General features: G+C 40.6%; 3 protein-coding genes across 9 annotated transcripts in view; 1 reads left to right on the top strand and 2 right to left on the bottom strand.

The window, feature by feature from the left end:
* TENM1 (teneurin transmembrane protein 1) overlaps positions 1–23,798 on the bottom strand; it is a 1,376,511-nt gene that overhangs the window by 1,072,947 nt on the left and 279,766 nt on the right. The window lies entirely within an intron of this gene.
* Positions 13,820–17,352, top strand: LOC135973451 (uncharacterized). The gene is made up of 2 exons (XM_065556622.1): positions 13,820–16,471; positions 16,972–17,352. The coding sequence occupies exon 1, from the start codon at positions 14,134–14,136 to the stop codon at positions 15,517–15,519; it is 1,386 nt and encodes a 461-aa protein (XP_065412694.1). The 5' UTR covers positions 13,820–14,133; the 3' UTR covers positions 15,520–16,471; positions 16,972–17,352.
* LOC135973452 (SRRM2 protein homolog rsr-2-like) lies at positions 15,637–18,311 on the bottom strand. Its single transcript, XM_065556623.1, has 2 exons — positions 17,380–18,311; positions 15,637–16,257 (listed from the first exon to the last, which is right to left on the bottom strand). Exons 1-2 carry the CDS (start codon positions 17,918–17,920, stop codon positions 15,743–15,745), a joined length of 1,056 nt encoding a protein of 351 aa, XP_065412695.1. The 5' UTR covers positions 17,921–18,311; the 3' UTR covers positions 15,637–15,742.

Here is a 23,798-nt window from a genome sequence, read left to right as displayed (position 1 = left end):
TTGCAGTTTGACCCAAAAAATGTTTTAATTTTTTTTTGGAATTGCCTGCAAACCAAAAAATCTAATATTCACACAGCTCTATCTGAAATGTAATCACCTAGAGACTTTTCCTACCTAGACAGCAAGGATAGTCTTGTAGTTAAGGCACAGGTTTGAACATAGAAAAATGGGTTCAATTCCCAGCTCTACCTCAAATTTGCCATGTTAACTTGGGCAAGTATCCTTCAGTTCTCCCATCTGTAAAATGGGGCTAATGAGGATATTAAATGCCATTTATCATCATCAGAGGTGGGGGAATGTGATGAGGCCAGCAGGGAAAGGAGAAAGCCCGAGGAGTGAGGAAGACATTTGCTGAGAGATAGAAGGTAGTTATTCCCTCTCTCATTAGAGTCTCTGGCATCAATTAGCCAGTTGAGGTTGGGGTGGGGAGGTGCTGACTGGCCAACATTCCTCAGCTCTCGGGATTTAACCTGGTCCCCAGCTGTATAACGAGTAGGGCCCTACCAAATTCATGGCCATGAAAAACGCATCACAGACCATGAAATCTGCTCTCCCCCCATGAAATCTGGTCTTTTGTATGCTTTTACCCTGTATTATACAGATTTCACGGGGGAGACCAGCGTTTCTCAAATTGGGGGTCCTGCTCAAAAGGAGTTGCAGGGGGTCATAAGGTTATTTTAGGGGGGTTGCAGTATTGCCACCCTTACTTCTGCGCTGCCTTCAGAGCTCGACTGCCAGAGAGTGGCGACTGTTGGCTGGGCGCCCAGCTCTGCAGGCAGCAGTGCAGAAGTAAGTGTGGCAATACCATACCACGCCCAGCTTCTTCCCAGCCAGCAGCTGCTGTTCTCCAGCTGCCCAGTTCTGAAGGCAGTGCCACCGCCAGCAGCAGCACAGAAGTAAGTGTAGCAGTACCGCAACCTCCCCTACAATAACCTTGCGACCGCCCCCCACACACACACATACACAACTCCTTTTTGGGTCGGGACCCCTACAATTACAACACTGTGAAATTTCAGATTTAAATAGCTGAAATCATGCAATTCACAATTTTAAAAATACTATGACTATGAAATTGACCAAAATGGACCATGAATTTGGTAGGGCTAGAATAATGGGGATAACACTTTCCCCCTGCCTTTTCTGTATAGATATAAGCTCTTCATGGTAGGGACTGTCTCTATGCAAACAGCAGATAGCACACTGGGGCAATAATCTTTTTTCAGGTCTCTGTCTAGGCATTACTGTAACACAGACAGCTCTCATAACAATAGTGTAATCAGAATTTGAGTTTGTTGACCTTCATTGTAGGTGCAAGGATCATTCATTCACATGTGTGCTTGCTTGAAAGCAAGTTTGATATAAGAGAGGATGCCTTGAGATGGTGAATTGCCAATGAATACTGCCTCTTGTAGGAAGACTATGTTATGATTTATCTATGTATTCATATGAATACATAGAATCTATGTGTATAGATACAGTAGCTATATTTATGTTGTTTTTGCATTGAAGAAAATAAAAGGAAGACAAGAAAAATAATGAAAGGGAAAAAATAAATAGGAAGCAACAAGAAAATGCTACGAAGAGGAGAGTACCAGATGGAATGAGAAATAAAAGAAAAAAATAGAAATAAATATAGAAATGAAAAGACAGAGAATAAGCATGGAAACAAAGAAAGAAAAAGTAAAGATTGTACTTTGCATTAGAATTGTTTCTTTTTTGTTAGGAAGTTATTATTCTAACCACAAAAGATTGTACTAGGCTACATGCTCGCCTGCCGTAGTTCTTAGGTTGAGGAGTTCACCTTGACTATGACACTGTGATCTCAATCTTCCTTTGTTTCAGATGTGAGATATGGTACATGAGTTTGTTAATTTTCAGTTCCTTTTCAACTAATCTAGGGGAAATCTCAGTCACTGCTTTTGCAGTGATAGATAGATAGATAGATAGATAGATAGATAGATAGATAGATAGATAGATAGATAGACACATTCCTGAAAAATATTATGTTTTATTTTAGAGCTACCATTTAATTTATCATTCATTTCAAAACTATTCCCAGAGATTTTATTGCATCTAATGATTGGTTTTGTGAATTAATAGACTTTAAATTGTTGGGAGAATGTTTGCTGAAGAGACCTGTCCTTCGCATCATTTCTAGATATCTGAACAATAATTTCTTCCTCTTCTGTTATTGTACCTTGATTCTATCCAACCTTAGCTTTCTCTTAATTTTTCATGCATACATATGGAACTCTGTAGTGGAGCCAGAAATGCAGGTCTAGGCCATGGGCGGCATGGAAGACAAGAAATGCAGGCTTTCCGTAGCATGTTCCCCTCACAAACCCACTGGACACAGTGTTTCAAGTTACTGCCCATCCAGTCTGTAACTAACTTCAACTTAATGCTGTGAGATCTACTCTCAAGCTGATTTCAAGGGCAGAGACATTTTAGGATGCCCTGGCACATCATCTAACGAGGGGCGGTGGGGAAGATTTTGCAGAGACACAGGTACCCCAAGATATATGAATTTAGGGAGTTGACATCCTGAACATGACCTTGCCCCCAATAGACAACTGAGCCCTTAATGCAAATTGTACATGGTGAGAATAGCCATACGATAAATAATAAAGGCCTTTAATTCTACCATCTTTTGATAGACTGCATTTAATTTTGCAACCTTGCCAACCTCTCCTAAACTTTCTCCTCTAGCCTATCTCCTCCAGAACCATTTCTGTGGAAAAAAGCCATTTTAAAAACTGTTGCCACAAAATATTTTCTTCTTTCCTGCAAAAATTAGTCAGGATGAGCAACTTTCAGTCCCCTACTAGTGACAAGTTTAAGATCTGCTATTTTGAAACCTTCTATAGCTATAGCTGTGTATCTAGAACATAAAAACTGAGCTTAGATGAGACCTGATCTAAATGTCTTTCCCTAGGTAGTTCAGATCCAAACTGAGACAGACCCAGTTTTGGATTCAAACCTCACCCCTTGGTCTTCTCTGTATAATGGGAAGCCTGCACTGCTGCTCCACCCATATAACCTTTTTGTGGATAAATATAGGATTTCAATATTTAGCGCTGTCAGGGAAGTACCTTTCACAGAACTCAATTCACTAAAAAGAAATAAATTTTGCATTTGAAAATAAAACCTAACCTGGGAAATAATCCTGAGTACAGGCATGGTAACAGAATTGTTTTAAGTGCACCCTGTGACATTTAGCTAATTATACATACAAACATTGAAAGAGTTTCTACCCACAGAAAACAAAGTAATGTTTTAGACAAGAGAAGGCACTCCTGAAGAGCTTGAGATTGAAACTTATCAGATAGCTGTGGGTTTACACTGATGGAGTAGGAATTTGCTACTGAAGAGAAAGACACCCTTCTGTCCTGTTTATAGAAGAGTGGGCTTTCTATGCCAAAGGCAGACAAAAGATTTTGACCACCTTTATGTTCCCTGCAAAATGTTTTGCAGAGTTCCAACTTCAGGAATGGTGCTAGCCAAGACTGAACAGGACTGATTCTGCTCTCATTTACACCAGAGTGAATGATGAGTCACTCCATTGATGTAAATGGAGTTATACTAGCGTCAAACCAGTGTGAGAGCATCATCAACCCCAACATATGCTGCTGCATGGGAAAGCTTGCATGATGGCTCTTCACACAGAGGAATCATTCTTTCAACCTTCCTGAACATTAATAAAGAAAAATATTTCCAGCTGTAGTCTCATCCCATTGATTTAAATGGGGACTTCTCATGCACTTAATTTAAGAACATGCTTGAGCACTTTGCTGAACAGGAAGAGGATTAGTCACATGTTTGATACTAAGCATATGCTTAAGGGCTTTTCTGAATTGGGCCCTATAGCGAGATTAAGAAGAAATACGTTTCTGTTATAAAAGATTTGTAATTTGTCAACCTAGCGGTTTAATTACAACATCTCAAAAAGTTACAGTTATAATGGAACTGTTAATCCTGTAATGCGATTGATTTACTATTACCGGTACCTTCTCATCCTTCTTCCTCTGGAAACAGGTAAGGGTGCCTCGCTGGAGAATGTTCATGCACCTCCCCAATGCTCTGTGTTGCTGACGTTGCCACCAGATACATCTTTCTCTTTTAGCTGCAGCTCTATCATACTCTGATCCAGTCTTTCCTTTGCTCCAGGGCCCTCTAATGACTTATATAGAGAGGAACTTTCCTTGATTCACTTACTGAGTCCACCACAAAGGGCAATAATTTCATAGGGAAATTTTTGGTTTGTTTTTGTCTAGCTCTCTGTGAGCCTGATACAAGCCTAGAGGACAGATTAAAGTCAAGGCTTAGTTCTTTAGGAAATCCTCGAAGGTTTGTTCACCAGAGTTCAAATCCCTTTTGAAAAGCTCAGTGCACTTCTAGTCATACCATTTATTTAACAGTTTAAGTCCTGGGAGGATAATGAAAAATCATGATTTTGCATATCCTTTCTCTCTCATGTCTTTTATTTATTGTCTGATGAGAGTCTACTTTTCTTTATCAACTCTAACTCAGTGGCACCTTTTCATTTATTCCATTGATATCAAGTCTTTGTAGCAATCACACAATCACAAAGAACATTGTTTCATAAATGAAAAGGCAGAAAGCTATTACCAATTGTGACTCAGGCAACATAGCTTGTACTAAAATAGTGGGGGGTGGACAGGGATGGATAGGGATACGTTTTAACAAGCCAAACATGGAGTTTCTATGGGTACAGAAACAGTCTCAACTTCTCCATCTGGTCTATCATCAAGGCAGTTATTTCAGTCTTATGCTTGCTCCTTGCCAGACTTTAACACATGGACTATTATGCATCCCTCCTAGGTAACTTGGTCAACTAATTTACTGGAAGACATTTCCATGCCAGCAGCTAACAAACTGCATTATTGTTTGTAGGACAATGCAATCATCAGTAATAAAGTTCTGCTTCTGAGCTATGGTCATTGCAGACTGAAACATATGGAGACTGGACAAATTAAGCACAAAACAGCATCTTTAAAGCAATGGGTAGTGATTTTGAAAGAACAGCTGGCCAGTTCAACTTACTGGGCTATCAAAAGATCCTGTATAGTCCCTCTGCTACAATATATGGAAAGAGTGAGTACAGTACATGATAGCTGTACTACAAAGACAACCAATTTTTCCCTTTCACTAGTCATGCTATATTGTACCCCTCCATGTAGTGTAATGCAATGGGACATAGTATAAAGCAAAGTAACCTGGAATAGTAAATAAAATTAATAATGGATAATGAAATATATAAGAAAATTATGAATTAAGGGACATGTAAGAAAAGTAATACTTAAAAAAAATCCAGCTGTTTAGATAACAGTAGCAGAGTTGCTAATGTCACTACACAGAATGTATTAAAATGACTGTCACAGGAGGTTCTTAATACATTGTATATTTCTTTGTAGGTCTATAAAGCAGATCAAATCACATTACTGAGTTAAGGAGTTATTTTGGTCAGCATCCAGATGTGAAGACTAGACTGTGTAAGAGAGGTAATGTTGTCAGGATGTTTAATAGCTACTAGTACCCTGCTGTTCAGTCAAATCTTACTGATGGAAAATTGTCAAAACCAACAGTGTTGGTTTATCTCCCATTAAAAGAATTTTCCTGAGGAAAAGTGGAAGGGAAAATGGGAAAGTGCTACATCATGGAAGCCTCATCGCTGTTTGGAAGCAATCTTGGGAAATTTGATCATGTAGACATTTGGTTTTGAAAAGACAATAGCTGGGGATGAGGAATTTTAACAGAAAGGCCATTAGAAGTGGGCAGGCGCATCACTGTTCCAATTAAACTTTATTACCCTGATGAAACAGAAAGCTTCCCTTTCTGCTAAATTACCTACAAAAGCTAAAAAGAAAGATACTATACAAATGTTTTGATCAGAGTTCCCAAAAGAAACCAGTGGTCTCCTCACAATCATCAGTGTCCTAGAAATGTGTGCTAAAAATGAAAACAGTATATTGGAGGGAGTAAATTATCATGCCTAAACCTTTCTTTCTGTCAAATCACCATAGGGCAGTTACGTCAATAAAACTTCCTTTACTTCAAGACTGCATTAAACCGCTGAACAGTTGTAGCCACGCACTAACTAAGGACTATTTCTGAGAGTATATACCTAGACTAAAGACCTTTCTGACTTCCGCCGCATCTCATTCTTCACATCTGCTCATCTTACACTAGATTTCTTTAGCTTTTCCAGTCTTCTCCTACAAACTGATGGAAGGCAACATGGTGTAGCAGGTAGGACACTTGTCAGAGGACTAGGTCTCTATTCCCAACTGTACCACTGATCTACTAATAAAAGGATTAGAGATAGGACTGCCGTGAGCTACACAATATGGACCTCGATTCAGATTTCAATCCTTCTCCATAAATGCTCCTTGAAGCTCAGGAGTGTTCCTAGCTGGGGATTTGGTCCAGTTGATTACAGAGACAGTGGACAGACATGACATATATAGTCACATCCAGTTTGGATTGTAAACACCCATGATATTTTTAGTATAGATCAATCTCTAATTGCCCAGGACATCACAGAAAGAAAGACAAGATACCAGAAAAGTAGTTTAACTAGGCTGCAACTTTATAAAGTTCTCATCTGATAAGTATTTTGCAATAACTCATCCAGAGCAGCATCTTCTTCCTTTGTAATCCATACCACATGGTAGAGAGCTATTATCAGCCCCTCACCTATTAACCTAGTCCTACCTCCATTGCTGGGACCCACCACCCTCCTCTTGTACAAGAGTTAAGGGGATGGGAAAGAGAAGGTTGTCTCCTCAAGGTACCAGACATAAGGAGCCACAACCCTATTCCCCGCTGTCACAGGGTGACTGGATTCTTTGAGGCGGGAGATAGGCTAAGCCCACCTGTGGCTTTCAGCTGAGGATTCAGGGCTGATGAGGAGCTCCTGGCCCTTATGAAGCTCAGCTGAAGCTGGGGAAAAGCTGCAAGGAAGTTCCCACAGAAACCCCTGGGTTAGGGAAGAGGACCCTGACTGGAGAGAAACTCCAGTCGGAGTTACCTTGAGAATCAGCACTCTCTGACTGGAAGAAACTGAGCAGAACCCAGGAGTGGCAGTAGTTTTTGTGTTTGTTGAAACTTTAATGCCCTGTAAGGAATGGACTAATCTGGGACTCAGCTGGATGGCTAAGTCACTCCAGCAGTAAACATGATCAAGTCTGTGTGGGTTGTGTGGGAAACTGAGGTATGCCATCCCACAAGAGGATAGGGTCAGAGACTACACGCTGCTACACCCACTTGCTTTATCTACTTCCAATTTCCAATTCCAATTTATCAGGGAACCACACCCATATTAAATGATTCCCTGCACTGAGCAACTGCCAAATTGCAACAAAATAAATTTACAATCTAACCTATCCTTTGGGTCGCTGGTTTGCTGGGAGGAAGGTGAGAAAACCCACCCCACCCAAGTCAGTCTGGTAGTGAGGGAAAAATTCTTTCCCATCCCCCAAAAGACAACTAGCATGATGTCCACAGTAGACACAAGAATCCAGTTCTTCTCTAATCCCAAGAGGCGGCGGGGGGAGGGCAAGCTTTTCTTGCTGGTGCAGAGGACTGCCCCTGGGCAGGAGAAAGAGCTTATAAACCCTCCCTTTGGTTGCACTGGAACCAACAGGCTTATGCTTCTCCCTTCTCTCCTACCAATCAGCCACAGAGCCGCCCCCTCTTCAAGCCCCTGAGGGGGGGAGATGCAGAGGGTGTAAATCCTTGGCTAGGCCAGTCCCTGGTCTCTCTTGCTGGACAAAGCCTCCCTATCTCTGAGGCTCTGGATGGGATCAACAACAATTCTTTTAAAATCAGTCTTGCTACACATACAATGAACAACAGCTCACTCTGCCAGCAGTCCAATTTAATTCAGTGAGTAAGGGTAAAAGAATCAGGCCAACAATGAGGGTTGAATTCTGCTCTCATTTATAATTAGGCACCTCTCTTGGCTTCAGTAGAGTTGCTGGAAAGAAACAAGGGCAGCATTTGTCCATTTATCCTGGGTAAGACTATCTGAAAAACTATTTTAAAAATGTTTTCATGTAAAACAATTAAAGTAACAAAACAGTTAGTTGCTTTTGTTCAAATCTACGTGTGTATATTTGTACCAAGTACACTTCAGTTCTATCTACTGCCAATAGATCACAAGAATAACTTCTACATTCACTGCAATCCTGCTAATGTTATATTTATTTAAACCCTTAGTTAAAAAGAGAGTGATACATTAGGGTCTAATAATTACCTGTATATACAGTACAGCGCACACACTTAAAATGTTCTTTCTGGTTTTGGAGGCATAAAGGTTTCCAAGATATTTCCTATACTTGAACAGTTCATTCCAATTCTAAAGTTATTGCTGGTTCTAGTGATAGTCTCCATATTATAGTTGACATTAAATTTTAAAGAACTAGACATTTCGAAATGCCAAAAGTAATTAGGTGCCTCATTGCAACAGATAATTTATTCACTATTTTGCCACAAGTTTGTCTAAGACAGCAATTTCTAGGAGAAAATTCTTTTCTGTATTGGCTTGTTTCTTTCACCATGTTCAGCATTAAAGATGTCCCATGTCAGGATATACAACATAAAATCACGGAGCATAAAATTTCATGGTAGATGGGAGACAAATAAAATCTACAACACCACATAGGCATAATACCTGCTTCTCATCACAGATATGATATCCAGCTAAAATATCTAAGAGTGTTTGTTACCCAGCACTGGACATTTCCTGTCTGCTGGGACAGACCTCTTTACTGTAGGTCTCTGATTTGGTAGCAGTGATGGACATTAATGCCTGTGTTTTGTAAAATGCTATTTGTGTTGTACAGATGTGGATCCAAAGAAAAGGGGAAGTTGGGAGGGAGCCAATGTTAATAGTACAGTACTCACTTTGTAAATTACATCTACATTCAGAACAAATGATTAATGAGCAACAGAAGCAGCAGTAAATAAATCAAGTTAGGTAATTTAAAACATATAATTGAACTAGATATTCCAAACAGAGCTACGCAAATAACTGATTTTTTTATTTACCAACAGTTCCGAAAAATATTAAAACAATTACATTTGGGTTGAAGTGCAATTGATTTTTTTTTTAATTCAGCAAATAGAAGAAGTTGAAAACATTTTTTTGGAGTCAAACAAAATATTTTGTTTGATCTGAATCTACATTTTTCGGGGGGGGGGGGGGAGTTTTGGGTGAAAAATTTCATCCAGCTCTAATCTCATATCTACAGGGGGAAAAGAGAAACTGGTTGTTTGGATTAAAATTCTATTTAATCCAATCGTAGAGATCCACATGTGCTCTGCATTTACTATGTGGATCTCAACTTGCAACCAATTTTCTGGGCTCAGGCTGAGCTCCAATTTTTATGAGAGAATTCGGGTGTCCTTAGGTTGACAGTCTCATGAATGAAATACACTTTAGCATTTGCTGTATATAAACTTTTCAGTGCACTTTGCAAAGGAAAATTCCTCCGCTGTTTAATTTTTAACAAAACTTTCCACTTGCTAAACCTCTCTAGGAGAAACTCAAAGTTGGATAACATAGTCTAACTCAGGCTTATGTGTTATTTACTTTTACTTGAAGTATCCTCTGTAGGAAAATTCCTTTAGATTGTGTTGTGTTTGGAATAATGTTATATAAGAGCCCTGAGGCAAATTAAAAATATAACAATCAATAACTGACTTTTATTAAGAGATTAAATTCAGATACAAGCACAAGCTGAAGAATAATGTGCTGATTTATTCTAGACCACTACTTCCTACACAAAGCTTATTCAGCAGGGTATTGAGTGGGGCAAATGCAGTCAGTACTGTAGATGGTATGATTTGATGAATAATGTATTTGATTATTTTCCCCCCATCAATCATCAAATAAAGCATTTGCAATTGATTTCATTATTTGATTCAGGTCTGGTATTAGAAGAGTACACACTCAACCAATGAAACACAAGGTTTTCTGTGGTCACAATAATGGCTTCCAGAAATCGTGGTACCTAGCAACTTCTGAAAGATAACACTTTTGTGGGGGCTGCAGATTGATAATTTCTATTGTGGTTGAGAGTGAGGGGAGAGTTCTAGTGAAAAACACCACTACTTTCTTTTTAGAAACTTGTATTTATTAAAAATGAATTTGAAAATCAACAATATTTCTGCCCAATCTCAAATAGTCAATCCACAAGAGACCATTTGAAACAATTCACAGTAATTGTCAAAAATACTGTCAATATCAGTATAATTAAATGTGTTGCACTAACCAGCTGGAAACCCCATGAGTCCATTTGCTTTGGTGAGAGAGCTTGCAAGCATCCAGACTGTATTACTGAAAGTTCACAACAGCAAAGAGCTAAGCCTTCAGTTGGGCTCTCTCTCACTGACATAACACATTTAATCACAGGAAAGTTAAAAGAAAATGTTGCCTTTACTGCTCTTTCAAGTTTGAAATAAACATGAACAAATTGTCACACACACTGCCAAATCTGTCTAAACAGATCTGTGCCTCTGCAAGAAAAGGACTGATGCAAAATAGGAGAGACATAAATGGAATTAGATTAATGATGCCCTCGAGAATGTTGATTTCTTTTATGACTCAAGTATTTCTAAGAAATTCAATATAAAAAAAAAGGAGTGGCGAGGAGCTAAAATTCCTTTGACCCCGTAAGACAGTCAGTTTGTAACAAACTTCATTAAAAGGTAGAATCAATAGCTGCATACTTGGAAGGTAGTTTTAAGCAATCATATCTTAGATAGAATGAACTGAACATAACATAATCCACTAATGAGAAGTATAGGTCCCTTCCATGCCAATCCACAGAGGATATGAGTTGTTACTCTCGCTCACTACAGAGGCCTGGTTCTTTAGTGAGGTGTATTTGAAAAATAGGTTAAAATTATGACCAGTCGCTTTAAATACTCAGGGGTTTCCCTGGTCCTGCTTGCAGACAGGAGGTTCTGTAGAGAAGTCTGCCATCAGAGTCAGTCAGATAGACAGACAGCTTAGAGTAAGCTTGGTGAGTTGTGCCTCTCTGATTTAGGGAGCAGCCTGTTTTGTGTGTCTCTATCTTTGAGTTCTTGTGTGTTATTCTGAATTCTGAGAAATAAAGTAGTGTTATGTTACAAGCTTACAGCAAGAGTATTTTATGTTTTTAATCAAACTTACCTGTTTGTATGCCCTGAAACATAAATTTAGCCCAAGCTTTAGTAGCTCCTGAATTTAGCTCTGGATGCCCCCAGTTCAATCCCCAGTGTACTAGGGACAAAAGGATGGTTGTCACGATAAAGATAAAACATGCAATATGGTGGTGTCAGAAACCGTGATGGAGACGGTCAGTCCTAGTGGTTGGAGCCACGGTAGTGAGGCCTAGGGGTCAGAGTCAGGAGCAGCGCCCACATCAGGCATCAGAGCGGGGTTGGGGCGAGGCCAGAATGAGAGCAAGGCTGGAACAGGCTAAGGCTTGGGGAGTCTGTTACCACTGTCAGGCAGGAAAAAGTTTCAAGATGCTGTTCCTCCTGTGAGGCTTATACACCAGACCAGTTCTTGGCTTGGAGATTGGCTGGATCCCAGCACAGGAGTGACTGATCACTTTACAGGTGGTGGCATAAGCAAGTTTCATGTTAGCAACAGATAATATACAAAGATGAAGACTTTTGGTTGCTATAATCCTGACTGAATTATTCTCACTTGGTTACCATCATCTTGTATTCAGTGCACATCATTCTCCTGCCTGGATGAAACACTGGTAATCATTAGATCACTTTATGTTTTTGAAATGTAACCTAGGCTTTTCTTTCCTAATTCTTAAAACATTCCACTTAAATCATTTCAATAGCGGGACACCACTGTTTGCTGGACATGCTTAGGGAGAGCAGACATGGAGGACTTGGTGCACCTTCCTCCTAAGTACATGCAATGCTGAGCACCTTACATGATCTGGGTTATTCTATATGACTCAACTCATATAGAGGAGAGGAAATCAGTCTCACCATAGATCTTGAGGGAAAGGCACTTGCATCGGGAGTCCTGAGAGGTTCCGGTACCTTTATTTTCTTGCACCGTCTTGATTTTATGCTAGTGATTTGTTCAGTATATTTGGATTGATGATGTAAGTGGGAGCATGGGGGAACGCGATCTCTGTATCTCTTGTGTACCTATGCAGGGGTTAGCCACAACTTGTCCCTAAATGTATATAGTATCTGAGGGACTGCAGTTAATTTCTACTCTAAGGGCCCAATAATTGAAGCCTTACTTACATTGGAAAGCATCAGGGGTAGCCGTGTTAGTCTGTATCCACAAAAAAAACAAGGAGTCCGGTGGCACCTTTATTAACAGATTCTGAAGAAGTGAGGGTTTTTTTACCCATGAAAGCTTATGTCCAAATAAATCTGTTAGTCTTTAAGGTGCCACCGGACTCCTTGTTGTTCTTATTGGAACAGCAAGTAGTGCAAGAGAATATTCCGGTTTGTTGGATATTACTATGAGGTTACTGGAAACGAATGTTAACTTTCTAATGGCAACCACTGCATCTGATACCTGAACATTTGAGTTGTAGTCTGTTTTCTCTCTACTTCTTAGAATATATTTTCATAAATACTATTTTAGTTTTTGTCATTCTTTCGGTGGTAATTTTCCTTTTTAAGGCTGTGTTATTGAATACAATCTGTTGTCATCACATTTTTTGTCTAGTCCTCCAGTTCCAGTATCAGAAAAATCAAAGCCAGAAGTCTGACACGTCCATCATACAATCAGCAAAATTAGGCTGCCAGTTGGTTTAACTGGCAACTTTTGAGCATACAAAACAGAGCAACTAGGTTTTAATAGTCTAAAACCTCCAAAATGGATCATAATACAAAATCTATTGCTCATCAACTGGCATAGCAGGCAAAGAGTGCCATATGCTTTCAGTTTCATTTGTGTTGTTTATCTTTAATGCTAAATCCTAATGTAATACACTTTCTATTATTCTGTCATGTCAATCTTTTTTATGTGTAAGGGATTCAGGAAAACAAGACAATATTGGTTTTAAGAGCCACAAGCCAATGCAGGCTCTACTAAACCCAGGCCAGCTGAGAGCTGTGGAGTAGTAAATTGCAATTTTTCATGCATGAATTAGAGAGTACACTCAGTATGTAATTCTCCCAAAATACCTGTTTACATAGGCACTTATAAGCCTGCAGCTAAAGTTTGGGCCTTCTTAAAAGCAAATCAGGGATAAGAAATTCAATGTACTAAACCATCCATGGAAAACTTAAGTCTAACTTATAGTATAGTGAACATAATACAGCACACATGAACAACGGAGCTATTGCCAGTAGGAATTAGATTAACTAACACAGGATAAATACATAATTCATTACAAGGGGAAATAAATGAGAGGGCATAAATGCCAAGGCTTCCTCCCATGGCTACAAAAACAAATTTCTAGCATTTAAACATAGGAAAACAAGAGTTCTATCTGGTAAATACTCACATGGTTCCCAGTATCTACTATAGGGTTCCATTTCTGTTCTTCCTCCAACTATCTGCAGTTCCTACCTGGGTGTTTTTCTGTACTCTGATTTCTGAACAGAATAGTGTTGAAAGCAATGAAAGGGAGCATTGAGTGTCTTTGCAAATGTGGAGGTAACTTTTAAAAATGAAAAAAAATATTTCATTAAGACCACATTGAGGACTGATAAACTATCTTGCGATTGAAGAAAAAAATTAAGAGATTTATCAGTCCAAATTAATTCTTTTTACATTTTTAGAAATTACCTCCACTTAAAAGTGGAGTTATAACTTAGGGTATGTCTACACTACGGGATTAATCCGAATTTAGATAATTCGGATTTGAGAAACAGGTTGTATAAAGTCGAAATGAATGCGGCCACACTAGCACATTAATTCGGTGGTGTGCGTCCAAGTACTGGGGCTAGCGTCGATTTCTGCACCGTTGCACTGTGGGTAGCAATTCCATAGCTATCCCATAGTTCCCGCAGTCTCCCGCGCCCATTGGGATTGTGGGTTAAGATCCCAGTGCCTGATGGGACAAAAAACATCGTCGCAGGTGGTTCTGGGTACAGCCTCACTTCCTCCCTCCCTCCCTCCCTCCCTGCATGAAAGCAACGGACGGCAGACAACCATTTTCGCGCCTTTTTTCCTGGGTGGGTGAACACTGCAGACTCCATACCACGGCAAGCATGGAGCCCGCTGAGGTCAAGACAGCACTCATGAATATTGTAAACACCTCGCGCGTTCTCGTGGAGTTTATGCTGAGCCAGGACCAGAAAAACGAGGAGAGGAGGCAGCGGCAGCGGCAGCGCAGCGACAAGCATGATGAGGACATGGACACGGACACGGATACAGAATTCAGTGAAACCACAGGCCCCGGTGCTTTGGAGATCATGTTGTTAATGGGGCAGATTCTAAACATGGAACGCCGATTCTGGGCAAGGGAAACAAGCACAGACTGGTGGGACCGCATAGTGTTGCAGGTCTGGGACGATTCCCAGTGGCTGCGGAACTTTCGCATGCGTAAGGGCACTTTCATGGAACTTTGTGACTTGCTGTCCCCTGCCTTGAAACGCCAGAATACCAAGATGAGAGCAGCCCTCACAGTTGAGAAGCGCGTGGCGATAGCCCTGTGGAAGCTTGCAACGCCAGACAGCTACCGGTCAGTCGGGAATCAATTTGGAGTGGGAAAATCTACTGTGGGGGCTGCTGTGATGCAAGTAGCCAAAGCAATCACTCAGGTGCTGCTACGAAAGTTTGTGACTCTGGGAAATGTGCAGGCCATAGTGGATGGCTTTGCTGCAATGGGATTCCCTAACTGTGGTGGGGCGATAGACGGAACCCATATCCCTATCTTGGCACCGGAGCACCAAGCCACCGAGTACATAAACCGCAAGGGGTACTTTTCAATGGTGCTGCAAGCACTTGTGGATCACAAGGGACGTTTCACCAACATCAATGCGGGCTGGGCGGGAAGGGTTCATGACGCTCGCGTCTTCAGGAACACAACTCTGTTTAAAGGGCTGCAGCAAGGGACTTACTTTCCGGACCAGAAAATAACCGTTGGGGATGTTGAAATGCCCATAGTTATTCTTGGGGACCCAGCCTACCCCTTAATGCCATGGCTCATGAAGCCATACACAGGCAGCCTGGACAGGAGTCAGGAGCTGTTTAACTACAGGCTAAGCAAGTGCAGAATGGTGGTAGAATGTGCATTTGGCCGTTTAAAAGGCCGCTGGAGATCATTATTGACTCGCTCTGACCTCAGCCAAAGAAATCTCCCCATTGTTATTTCTGCTTGCTGTGTGCTCCACAATCTCTGTGAAAGTAAGGGGGAGACCTTTATGGCAGGGTGGGAGGCTGAGGCAAATCGCCTGGCTGCTGATTACGCGCAGCCAGACACCAGGGCGATTAGAAGAGCACACCATGAAGCGGTGTGCATCAGAGAAGCTTTAAAAACCAGTTTCATGGCTGGCCAGGCTACAGTGTGAAATATCTGTTTGTTTCTCCTTCATGAAAACCCGCCCCCTTTATTGACTGATTTTCTGTAAGGAACCCACCCTCCTCCTTCCCCCAGCTTTCTTTCAAACCAAATAAAGTCACTATCATTTAAAAATCATTTATTCTTTATTAATAGATTAGAAAAAGAGGGAGGGAACCCGGGTGGTATTTGGGAGGAGGATTACTGGGAAGGAAAAAGCCACAAAGAAAAGGTTAAAAAAATGACAGCCTTTTGCTTGGGCTGTCTACTGGGGTGGAATGGGAAGGTGTACGGAGCCTCCCCCCCCGCGTTCTTACACGTCTGGGTGAGGAGGATACGGAACATGGGGAGGGGGGAGGGTGGAACAGGGGCTGAAGCGGCAGTCTGTTTTCCAGCAGCCGTTCCTGAACCTCCACCAGACGCTGGAGCAGCCCCAGCGTTGCTTCCTTCATCCTCTGGTCTTCCTGACGCCACCTCTCATCTCGAGCGTCTCTCCTCTCCTCACGTTGGTCTCTCCTCTCCTCACGTTGGTCCCTCATGTCCTCACGTTGGTCCCTCCTCTCCTCACGTTCACTGACTTCTTTCCTATACTTTGAAACTGTTTCCTTCCACTCATTCAGATGAGCTCTGTCACTCCTGCTGGATTGCATAATTTCAGAAAACATCTCTTCTCGCGTCTTCTTCTTACGACGCCTTATCTGTGATAACCTTCGGGATGGAGGAGGGAGGCTTGAGGAATTTGCAGCTGCTGTAGGGAGGGGAAAAAAGAGAGAATTGTTTTAAAAGCTACATTTTGCAGAACAATGCTTATACTCTTTCACGGTGACCAACACTGTTCACATTACATAGCACATGTGATTTCTGTGCAAGGTCGCATTTTGCCTCTTAATGCTGAGTGCCTGTGGCTTTGCTGCTAGAGATCACAGGTCTGGGCAACAGAATTCTGCTTGCATGCGGCCATGGTAAGCCATTCTCTTACAGCTTCTGCGCCCTACTTTCCCACATACCAAGCATAGCTTGTAGAGTGCTGCAGAAGCCTGGCCAATCTCAGCCAGTTGGGGGGGGGGGGGAGTGTGGTGGGGCTTGTCTGGGCAAGTAGAGTGCTGCGGTTTTTCTGTTAACATTCATCAGCACCAGAAAACAAACTAACCACGGTACCCCTCCCCCCCCACCGCGTGGCTGGTATCAGGGAAGATCCCTACAGGCACCAAACTAATCCCCCCCCCCACCGCCGCCCCCCCCCCCTCGCCATGAATTCTCTGGGATGATCACAGTACCCCTCCCCCCACCGCGTGGCTGGTAACAGGGAAGATCCCTGCTAGCCAAACGCGAAAAACTCAGGGCCAATTTCCCATCTGCGCTTGGCTAACTGCAGGGAAGGATTTATTTTCCGCCACAGGCAAACAGCCCAGTAGGAACGGCCACCTCTGTCCCCTTAATTAAGTTCCCGTATTTCAACCAGGTTACCAGGAGTGATATCACTCTCCTGAGGATTACACAAGAAGATAAAGAACGGATGTTGCTTGAATGCCAGCAAACACCGGGACCATACGCTGCCAGGCTTTGTCAGGCAATGATACCAGATTACTTGCTGCAAGCATGGCGTGGTCAAGTGTCCTACCATGGAGGAGGGAATAAAGATGCACTGCCCAGAAACCTTCTGGCAAGGCTTTCGGAGTACCTCCAGGAGAGCTTCATTGAGATGTCCCTGGAGGATTTCCGCTCCATCCCCAGACACGTTAACAGACTTTTCCAATAGCTACAGACTTTTCCAGTAGCTGAACTGACCGCGAATGCAAAGTCAGGCAAAGTAATCATTAAAAACCGTTTGCTTTTAAAACAAGTTTTATATTTTAAAAGGTAAACTCACCTGAGGTGCCTTCCATGGTGTCAGAGTCTTGGGTACTGGCTTGGGAGGCTTGGGAGGGTACTTCAGTCAGGGTGATAAAAAGATCCTGGCTGTTGGGGAGAATGGAGTGCTGTGTGCTCTCTGCAAGCTCATCCTCCTCCTCCTCCTCCTCCTCTACCCCATCGGCAGAATCCTCAGGCGTCGAGACTATCCCCGACCCAGAATCCACGAACACAGGTGGGTTAGTGGTGGCAGCCCCCCCTAGAATTGCATGCAGCTCGGCGTAGTAGCGGCATGTCCGCGGCTCTGACCCGGAGCGACCGTTTGCCTCCTTTGTTTTCTGATAGGCTTGTCTGAGTTCCTTGACTTTCACGCGGCACTGATCTGAGTCCCTATTGTGGCCTCTCTCCATCATGCCCTTGGAGATTTTTTCAAAAATTTTTGCATTTCGTCTTTTAGAACGAAGTTCTGCAAGCACTGAATCCTCTCCCCATACAGCGATCAGATCCAGTACCTCCCTCACGGTCCATGCTGGTGCTCTTTTTCGATTATCAGCCTGCATGGTTACCTGTGCTGATGAGGTATCTGTGGTCACCTGTGCTCTCCACGCTGTGCAAACAGGAAATGAAATTCAAATGTTCGCGGGGCTTTTCCTGTCTACCTGGCCAGTGCATCCGAGTTCAGATTGCTGTCCAGAGCGGTCACAATGATGCACTGTGGGATAGCTCCCGGAGGCCAATACCATCGAATTGCGGCCACACTAACCCTAATTCGAATTGTTAAAATCGATTTTGGCACTACTCCGCTCGTTGGGGTGGAGTACAGAAATCGATTTAAAGGGCCCTTTACATCGAATTAACTAGCGTCGTTGTGTGGACGGTTACAGGGTTAATTCGAATTAAAGCTGATAAATCCGAATTAAAGTCGTAGTGTAGACCAGGCCTTAGACTTCTCTACTTCTATGCCCTATTCCTGTGTTGGTTGATCCAAGGATCACATTAGCCCTTTTGGTCATGAGGTCACATTGGTAATTCATGTTTAGTTGATTATCCTTTTCATAGTCACTGCTTCCCAGGATAGAGACCTCTATCCTGTAAGAATAGCCTACATTCTTAGTTCCCATATGTATGATTTCACATTTGCCCATACTGAAACACAAATTGTTTCCTTTCGCCCAGTTTACCATGAGATCCAGATCACTCTGTATCAGTGCCCTGTCCTCTTCATTTTTAACTGTGTCCCCAATCTTTATGTCATCTGCAAACTTCATAAAAAATGATTTTATGTTTTCTTCCAGGTCACAGATAAAATGTTAAATATTGTAGGCCCAAGAACCTACTTCTATAGGACACCGTTATAACCCCTCCGATGATGATTCCCCCTTTACTATTACATTTTAACACCTACATTAGCCAGTATTTAATCCATTGAATGTGTCTTATGTTGAATTTGTATCCTTCTAGTTTCTTAATCTAAATGTTATGTGGTATTAAGTCAAATGTCTTAAAGAAGTATTACATCAACCCGGTTACCTTTATCAACCAAACTTGTAATGTTATCAAAAAAAAGGTATCAATTTGTTTGAAAAGATCTATTTTCCAAACACCCATGTTGATGGGCAATAATTATATTACCCCCTTTAATTCTTTATCTATCAAGTCCTGTATCAGCTATTCCATTATTTTGCTGGTATCAATTGCACAGGCCTATAATTACCAGGTCATCCCATTTACCCTTTTAAAACATTGGCATAATATTAGCTTTCTTTCAGTCCTCTGGAACTTCTCCAGTGTTCCAAGACTTATTAAAAATCAACATTAATACTACCGAGAGCTCCGGGGCCAGCTCTTTTTAAATTATTGAATGTAAGTTATTCATGCCTGCTGATTAATAATGTCTAACATTAGTAGCTGCTGTTTACCATCCTCCTTGGTTGGAATGATAAATATAAATGGCTTTTTACCAAATACTGAACAAAAATATTTATTGAACATTTCTGCTTTTTTGCTTTATTATTGACAGTTCTACCATTTCCATGTAGTAATGGACCAATGCCATAGTTAGGATTCCTTTTGTTTCCAAATATATATTTGAAAAACTCCTTCCTTTTCCTTAACTTTGCTAGCTATAGATTTGTCCTTTGGTCCTATTGCTTCTTTTATCAATTCCCCATAGGTCCTACATTCTAATTTATATATATTGCTACCCATTTCCCCTTTTTCATTGGTTATAGGTTTTGTTCCATTTTTATAGCTGCTTTCACTTCCCCTCTAAATCACGTGTGGTTTCTTAACCAGTATAAATTTTTTTCTTGATTTATCCCTGAGATAGTCTATAGAATTTTTCCATAGGAGGTAGGGTTTTTCAGGAACATGAAGCTTTGAAAAAATTTCTAATTGAATTAATAAATAGCAGAAACAAAATGCTGTAAAGGATCTCAGAGTAACAAGATCAGCCAGCAAGCACTATTCAAATGAACTATTCTTTGTCATATAACCAATTAATTTTAGTTTAAAATATTAATTCTAATTAATTACATATTCACTGTATTTCTTATTTTCATTATACTCTAGTCTGTTCATCTATGTAATGAAATCACTTAAAATGTGTTGCACAACGTTCAAATTAAGAGAATCAACTCTTGTCCTGGTTTAGTAGTGGCACCCTGTTGTAGCCAGAGCTAGGAATTCATTGATTATTAATGGAGCTTTTAATAATCCACTGGCTGAGTTGCCTTTTTAACTAGGAAAACCTGACCTTTCAATGAATACAGTCCTCAAATGTTTTATCTCAGATTTCCATATTATTGCCCTCTACTTTGCATACAAAGTAGTTTATTAGTTTCAAAAAGCACATAGATGTTTACTGAAGAATGAGCATAAAAATTAAAAAAAAAAACAGAAATATACAGTGAACCCTCTAAAAGAGATATGGAGGCATTGCGATTATAGACAGATCTTGTTTGGTGGATTTATTACTTTCATTCTAAGCTCATTAAGAAACAGTCCAGGAAAGGGTGAAGGTCTTAATTAATTTTAATAGGCATAGCCAACATTTAACAGAGAGTTTGTTTTTAATTACACTGAGATATGGATAACTTGTAGCCATAGCTGTTTCCCTATTTTGGAAGGACAAACTATTTGCCTTGTACAAATAGCTAAATAAGGCAACCCACATAAATGAGTAATATCATTTACAAAAAGATAGCATTTTTAATCCAAATCTCCAAAAATGCGTGTAGATAGCTGCTCATTTACTAAATACTGTATTAACAGTTTACAAATACAGCTGCTGATCCAGATAGAACAGGTGGCAATAACAAACCCCATCTGCCAGCATATACTTTGTGGCTGCAGGTAAAATGCAGTGATCTTCCCAATCTTGGAATGATACCATTTCAAAAGTTTTGTGTGTGTGTGTGGGGGGGGGGGATGGAGGGGGGAGGTATTCTTCTTGATGTGATGCTTGCAATCATTTAATTTACAAAAGGCAACCTTTTGTGAGTCTAAAATGGTGACCAAACAGTCTGGTGGATAAAAATCCTGTTTGATGTTGGAATATCACAGTAGAATTTTGGATGCCCAAACAGACAATATTCAGCTTGAGCAAGACAAGGTGGGTGAGGTAATATGTTTTATTGGACTAACTTCTGTTGGTGGAAAGTACAAGTTTTTGAGCCACACAGAGCTCTTCTTCAGGTCTCAGGAAGGAAGCAGAGTGTCTCAGACACTCTGAACTCACACTCAGTTTCCTTCCCCAGATCTAAAGAAGGGCTCTCTCTAGCTCAAAAGCTTGTAGCTTGCACCAACAGCAATTTATCCAATAAAAGATATTATTTCACCTATCCTGTATCTCTCAAATACATGGCTACAATAACACTGCAAGCAATATTCAGCTTGACTGCCATAGTATGCCCACATACAGACATACTAACCTGGCACAAAATGTCTGACAATTTTACAGTGTCTGGCTAACCAGAAGATACCAAAGTGGACCTGCCAGGTGGTGATCACCCGCAAATTCTAAAGAGGTCAATGGGACTTGAGAGTGCTCAGCATCTCTTAGGAGGCACACAGCATCTTGCAGGATCAGTCCCAAATGTAGGAAGGATCAGTCACAGATGATAGAAGGAGAGAACAAACCACATATGGTCTGACCTCGCATGTACGGTGCATGCAAGGTCACGCTGTGCAGAGGGCATGACCCCATCCTGTCTGGAGTCCCGGCAGGAAATACTTCCTTAAAATGGGGTCAAGTCAGTAAAAAATATATATATATTGAGAACGCTGACATACATTAATCTGTTGACATCATCCAGTGTCGGGGAGACAATCCTAGAAATGATTTTTCAGGATGCTTTTGAATGCTGTTCCTTTTCCAAGAGTAAAGTAAATGCCAGTTTGGAGTTTAACAATCCTAAGTACGTTACACTCTAAAAGTTGAAACTTTTGATTGGATATTGAATTAAAAATTTTTATTGACATTTCTTAAGTAATTTCTTAAGGCTCTGTGTGATACTGTTGACTTTGGTGGCACCCAAATATGCTTAAAGTTAGACGTATGCTTAAGTAGCTCACAGAGCTGGGACATAAGGTCCTTAAAGGTTATTAAAGGTACTGTTATTAATAATTAAATGTGAACTCAGCCATTTTAAGACTTTTTCTCTTGTATATAATCTATATTGTAGTATCAGTGCCTCGTAACTAGCCATCTATCACTAACATGTTGTAACAGAGTGCCGACTCATCAGTGCGGCACCTCCTGCTGGTCAGGCTGGGAATTAGTTCATCCAGGTCATGCTGTGTGGGGCAAAATGGCATATGCACACTAAGGATTGTCGTGACCACCGTCCCTGATATATGTAGAAGTGTTAATGGGAATATTGATATAGACTAAACAAGTGCAATATAAATATCACTGGTTATAATGATGGAACAACGGAACAATTTTTTTTTTTTTTTAGAAATTAAAACCTTTCCACGTAGATAAAATTTGGTTAATACATAAAACAGGCTGAATGTGTGAAGATAGGGAGATAACATACATACAAAAGATAAAGAATTATTATTATACTCTTGAAAAAGTAATAGCATTCATCAGACTCATTTTAGTCCCTGGTGATGCAGTGATATGTATAGTATATAAAAATGAGGTTTATTAAGGGAATGAATAGCAACTACTGGAAATAACCACTATCTTTCAACACTATGTATTCTGAACATGGGCAGATGAAAATGACACGGCTGACCTTAAAACATAACGCTCCTGTTTATAGATCAGACTATTTGTGTTAGAAATGTCAATCAAGTATGGCATGAATATATTTCAACAGCTGTGAAATTCGATTAAAATTTAATGCAGTCTCACTCTTTCCCAAAGTCTGAATGAATTTAAATGGTCAACTACCTGTGAAATTGTGATTTTGCTTGTTAATTGTTCATGATTTTTATCATTAGGGAAGCCATTCTTGCTTTTTTTTTTTAAGCTGATGGGTAGCTCTCTGCCTAACACCGTTACCATCTTCATATTTGAGGCAATTTTTAAAGCCTCTTTTACAGTAAGAATTCAGATTCGATTCACTAATAACTTTTATGTTTAGTATTGCACTCTGAGAAGAAAGTTCTTAAAATATTTTCAGTGCTCATTACAGGACTCTGGCTATAGAAGCACTTAGGAGCTACTACTTCTGTTAAATTGGATTCCTACCTCGGGCAGTTTGAAAACTGGAGTGTTTTTCAAAAAAGGGCACATAGGAATATATTTAATTATGCTTCCCAAACCATGTATGCTAAAGGTGGATCTACAAAATGAGCTACAAAATGAACTATGCCATGCTGTTGTTAATTATTATTTTACACATTAAGTAATAAACAGTCCCTCTCCTTAAATACTTACCATCTAAAAAAAGAGGAAAGCTTAAAAAAAGGCAGCTTGTGTAATGAAGAAAGATATCAACATTACTTTTTTATTGTAATATGTGAAATAGTTTGTGGTTCTATTGGTTTGCAATGACAATAAGTTTAGGACCAATTTGTTACCTTAATATATTTTTAAGTCACAGCAGTATAGGCATTATATTGTTGGATCCTGATTTAAAGCTGGGAGCAAACTCTCCCATTTACACCTACAGTTTTGAAAGCACAAAAATTGTGCATTCAATTTTGCAGTGCAGTCACTTTTTATTACATTGATATAATTTATCTATCTAATTGTGCCAACACTGCAGATGCTGTACTTTGATAACTAAGGCCAGGTCTACACTACTGTGGTAAATCGATCCAAGCTACACTATTCCAGGTACGTGAATAATGCAACTGAAGTTGACATAGCTAGATCCACTTACCCCGGTGTCTACACTGCGCTGTGTTGACGAGATGCTCTCCCGACAACTTACCTGTTCTCGGGGAGGTGGAGTATAGAAATCGACTGGAGAATGCTTT

The sequence above is a fragment of the Chrysemys picta genome, chromosome 9 (genome assembly GCF_011386835.1).
Source record: "Chrysemys picta bellii isolate R12L10 chromosome 9, ASM1138683v2, whole genome shotgun sequence".
Classification (NCBI taxonomy): Eukaryota; Metazoa; Chordata; order Testudines; family Emydidae; genus Chrysemys; species Chrysemys picta.
This window is presented reverse-complemented; position numbering and strand designations above follow the sequence as displayed.

What these genes read in the sequence shown, in the direction of transcription:
- LOC135973452 (XM_065556623.1), bottom strand. Translation starts at nt 17,920, where the DNA reads ATGCAGGCTGATAATCGAAAAAGAGCACCAGCATGGACCGTGAGGGAG. An exon ending in CACCATGGAAGGCACCTCAG is followed by an intron (nt 16,258 to 17,379) that starts GTGAGTTTACCT and finishes CCCTCCCTACAG; the next exon opens with CAGCTGCAAATTCCTCAAGC.
- LOC135973451 (XM_065556622.1), top strand. Translation starts at nt 14,134, where the DNA reads ATGAAAGCAACGGACGGCAGACAACCATTTTCGCGCCTTTTTTCCTGG.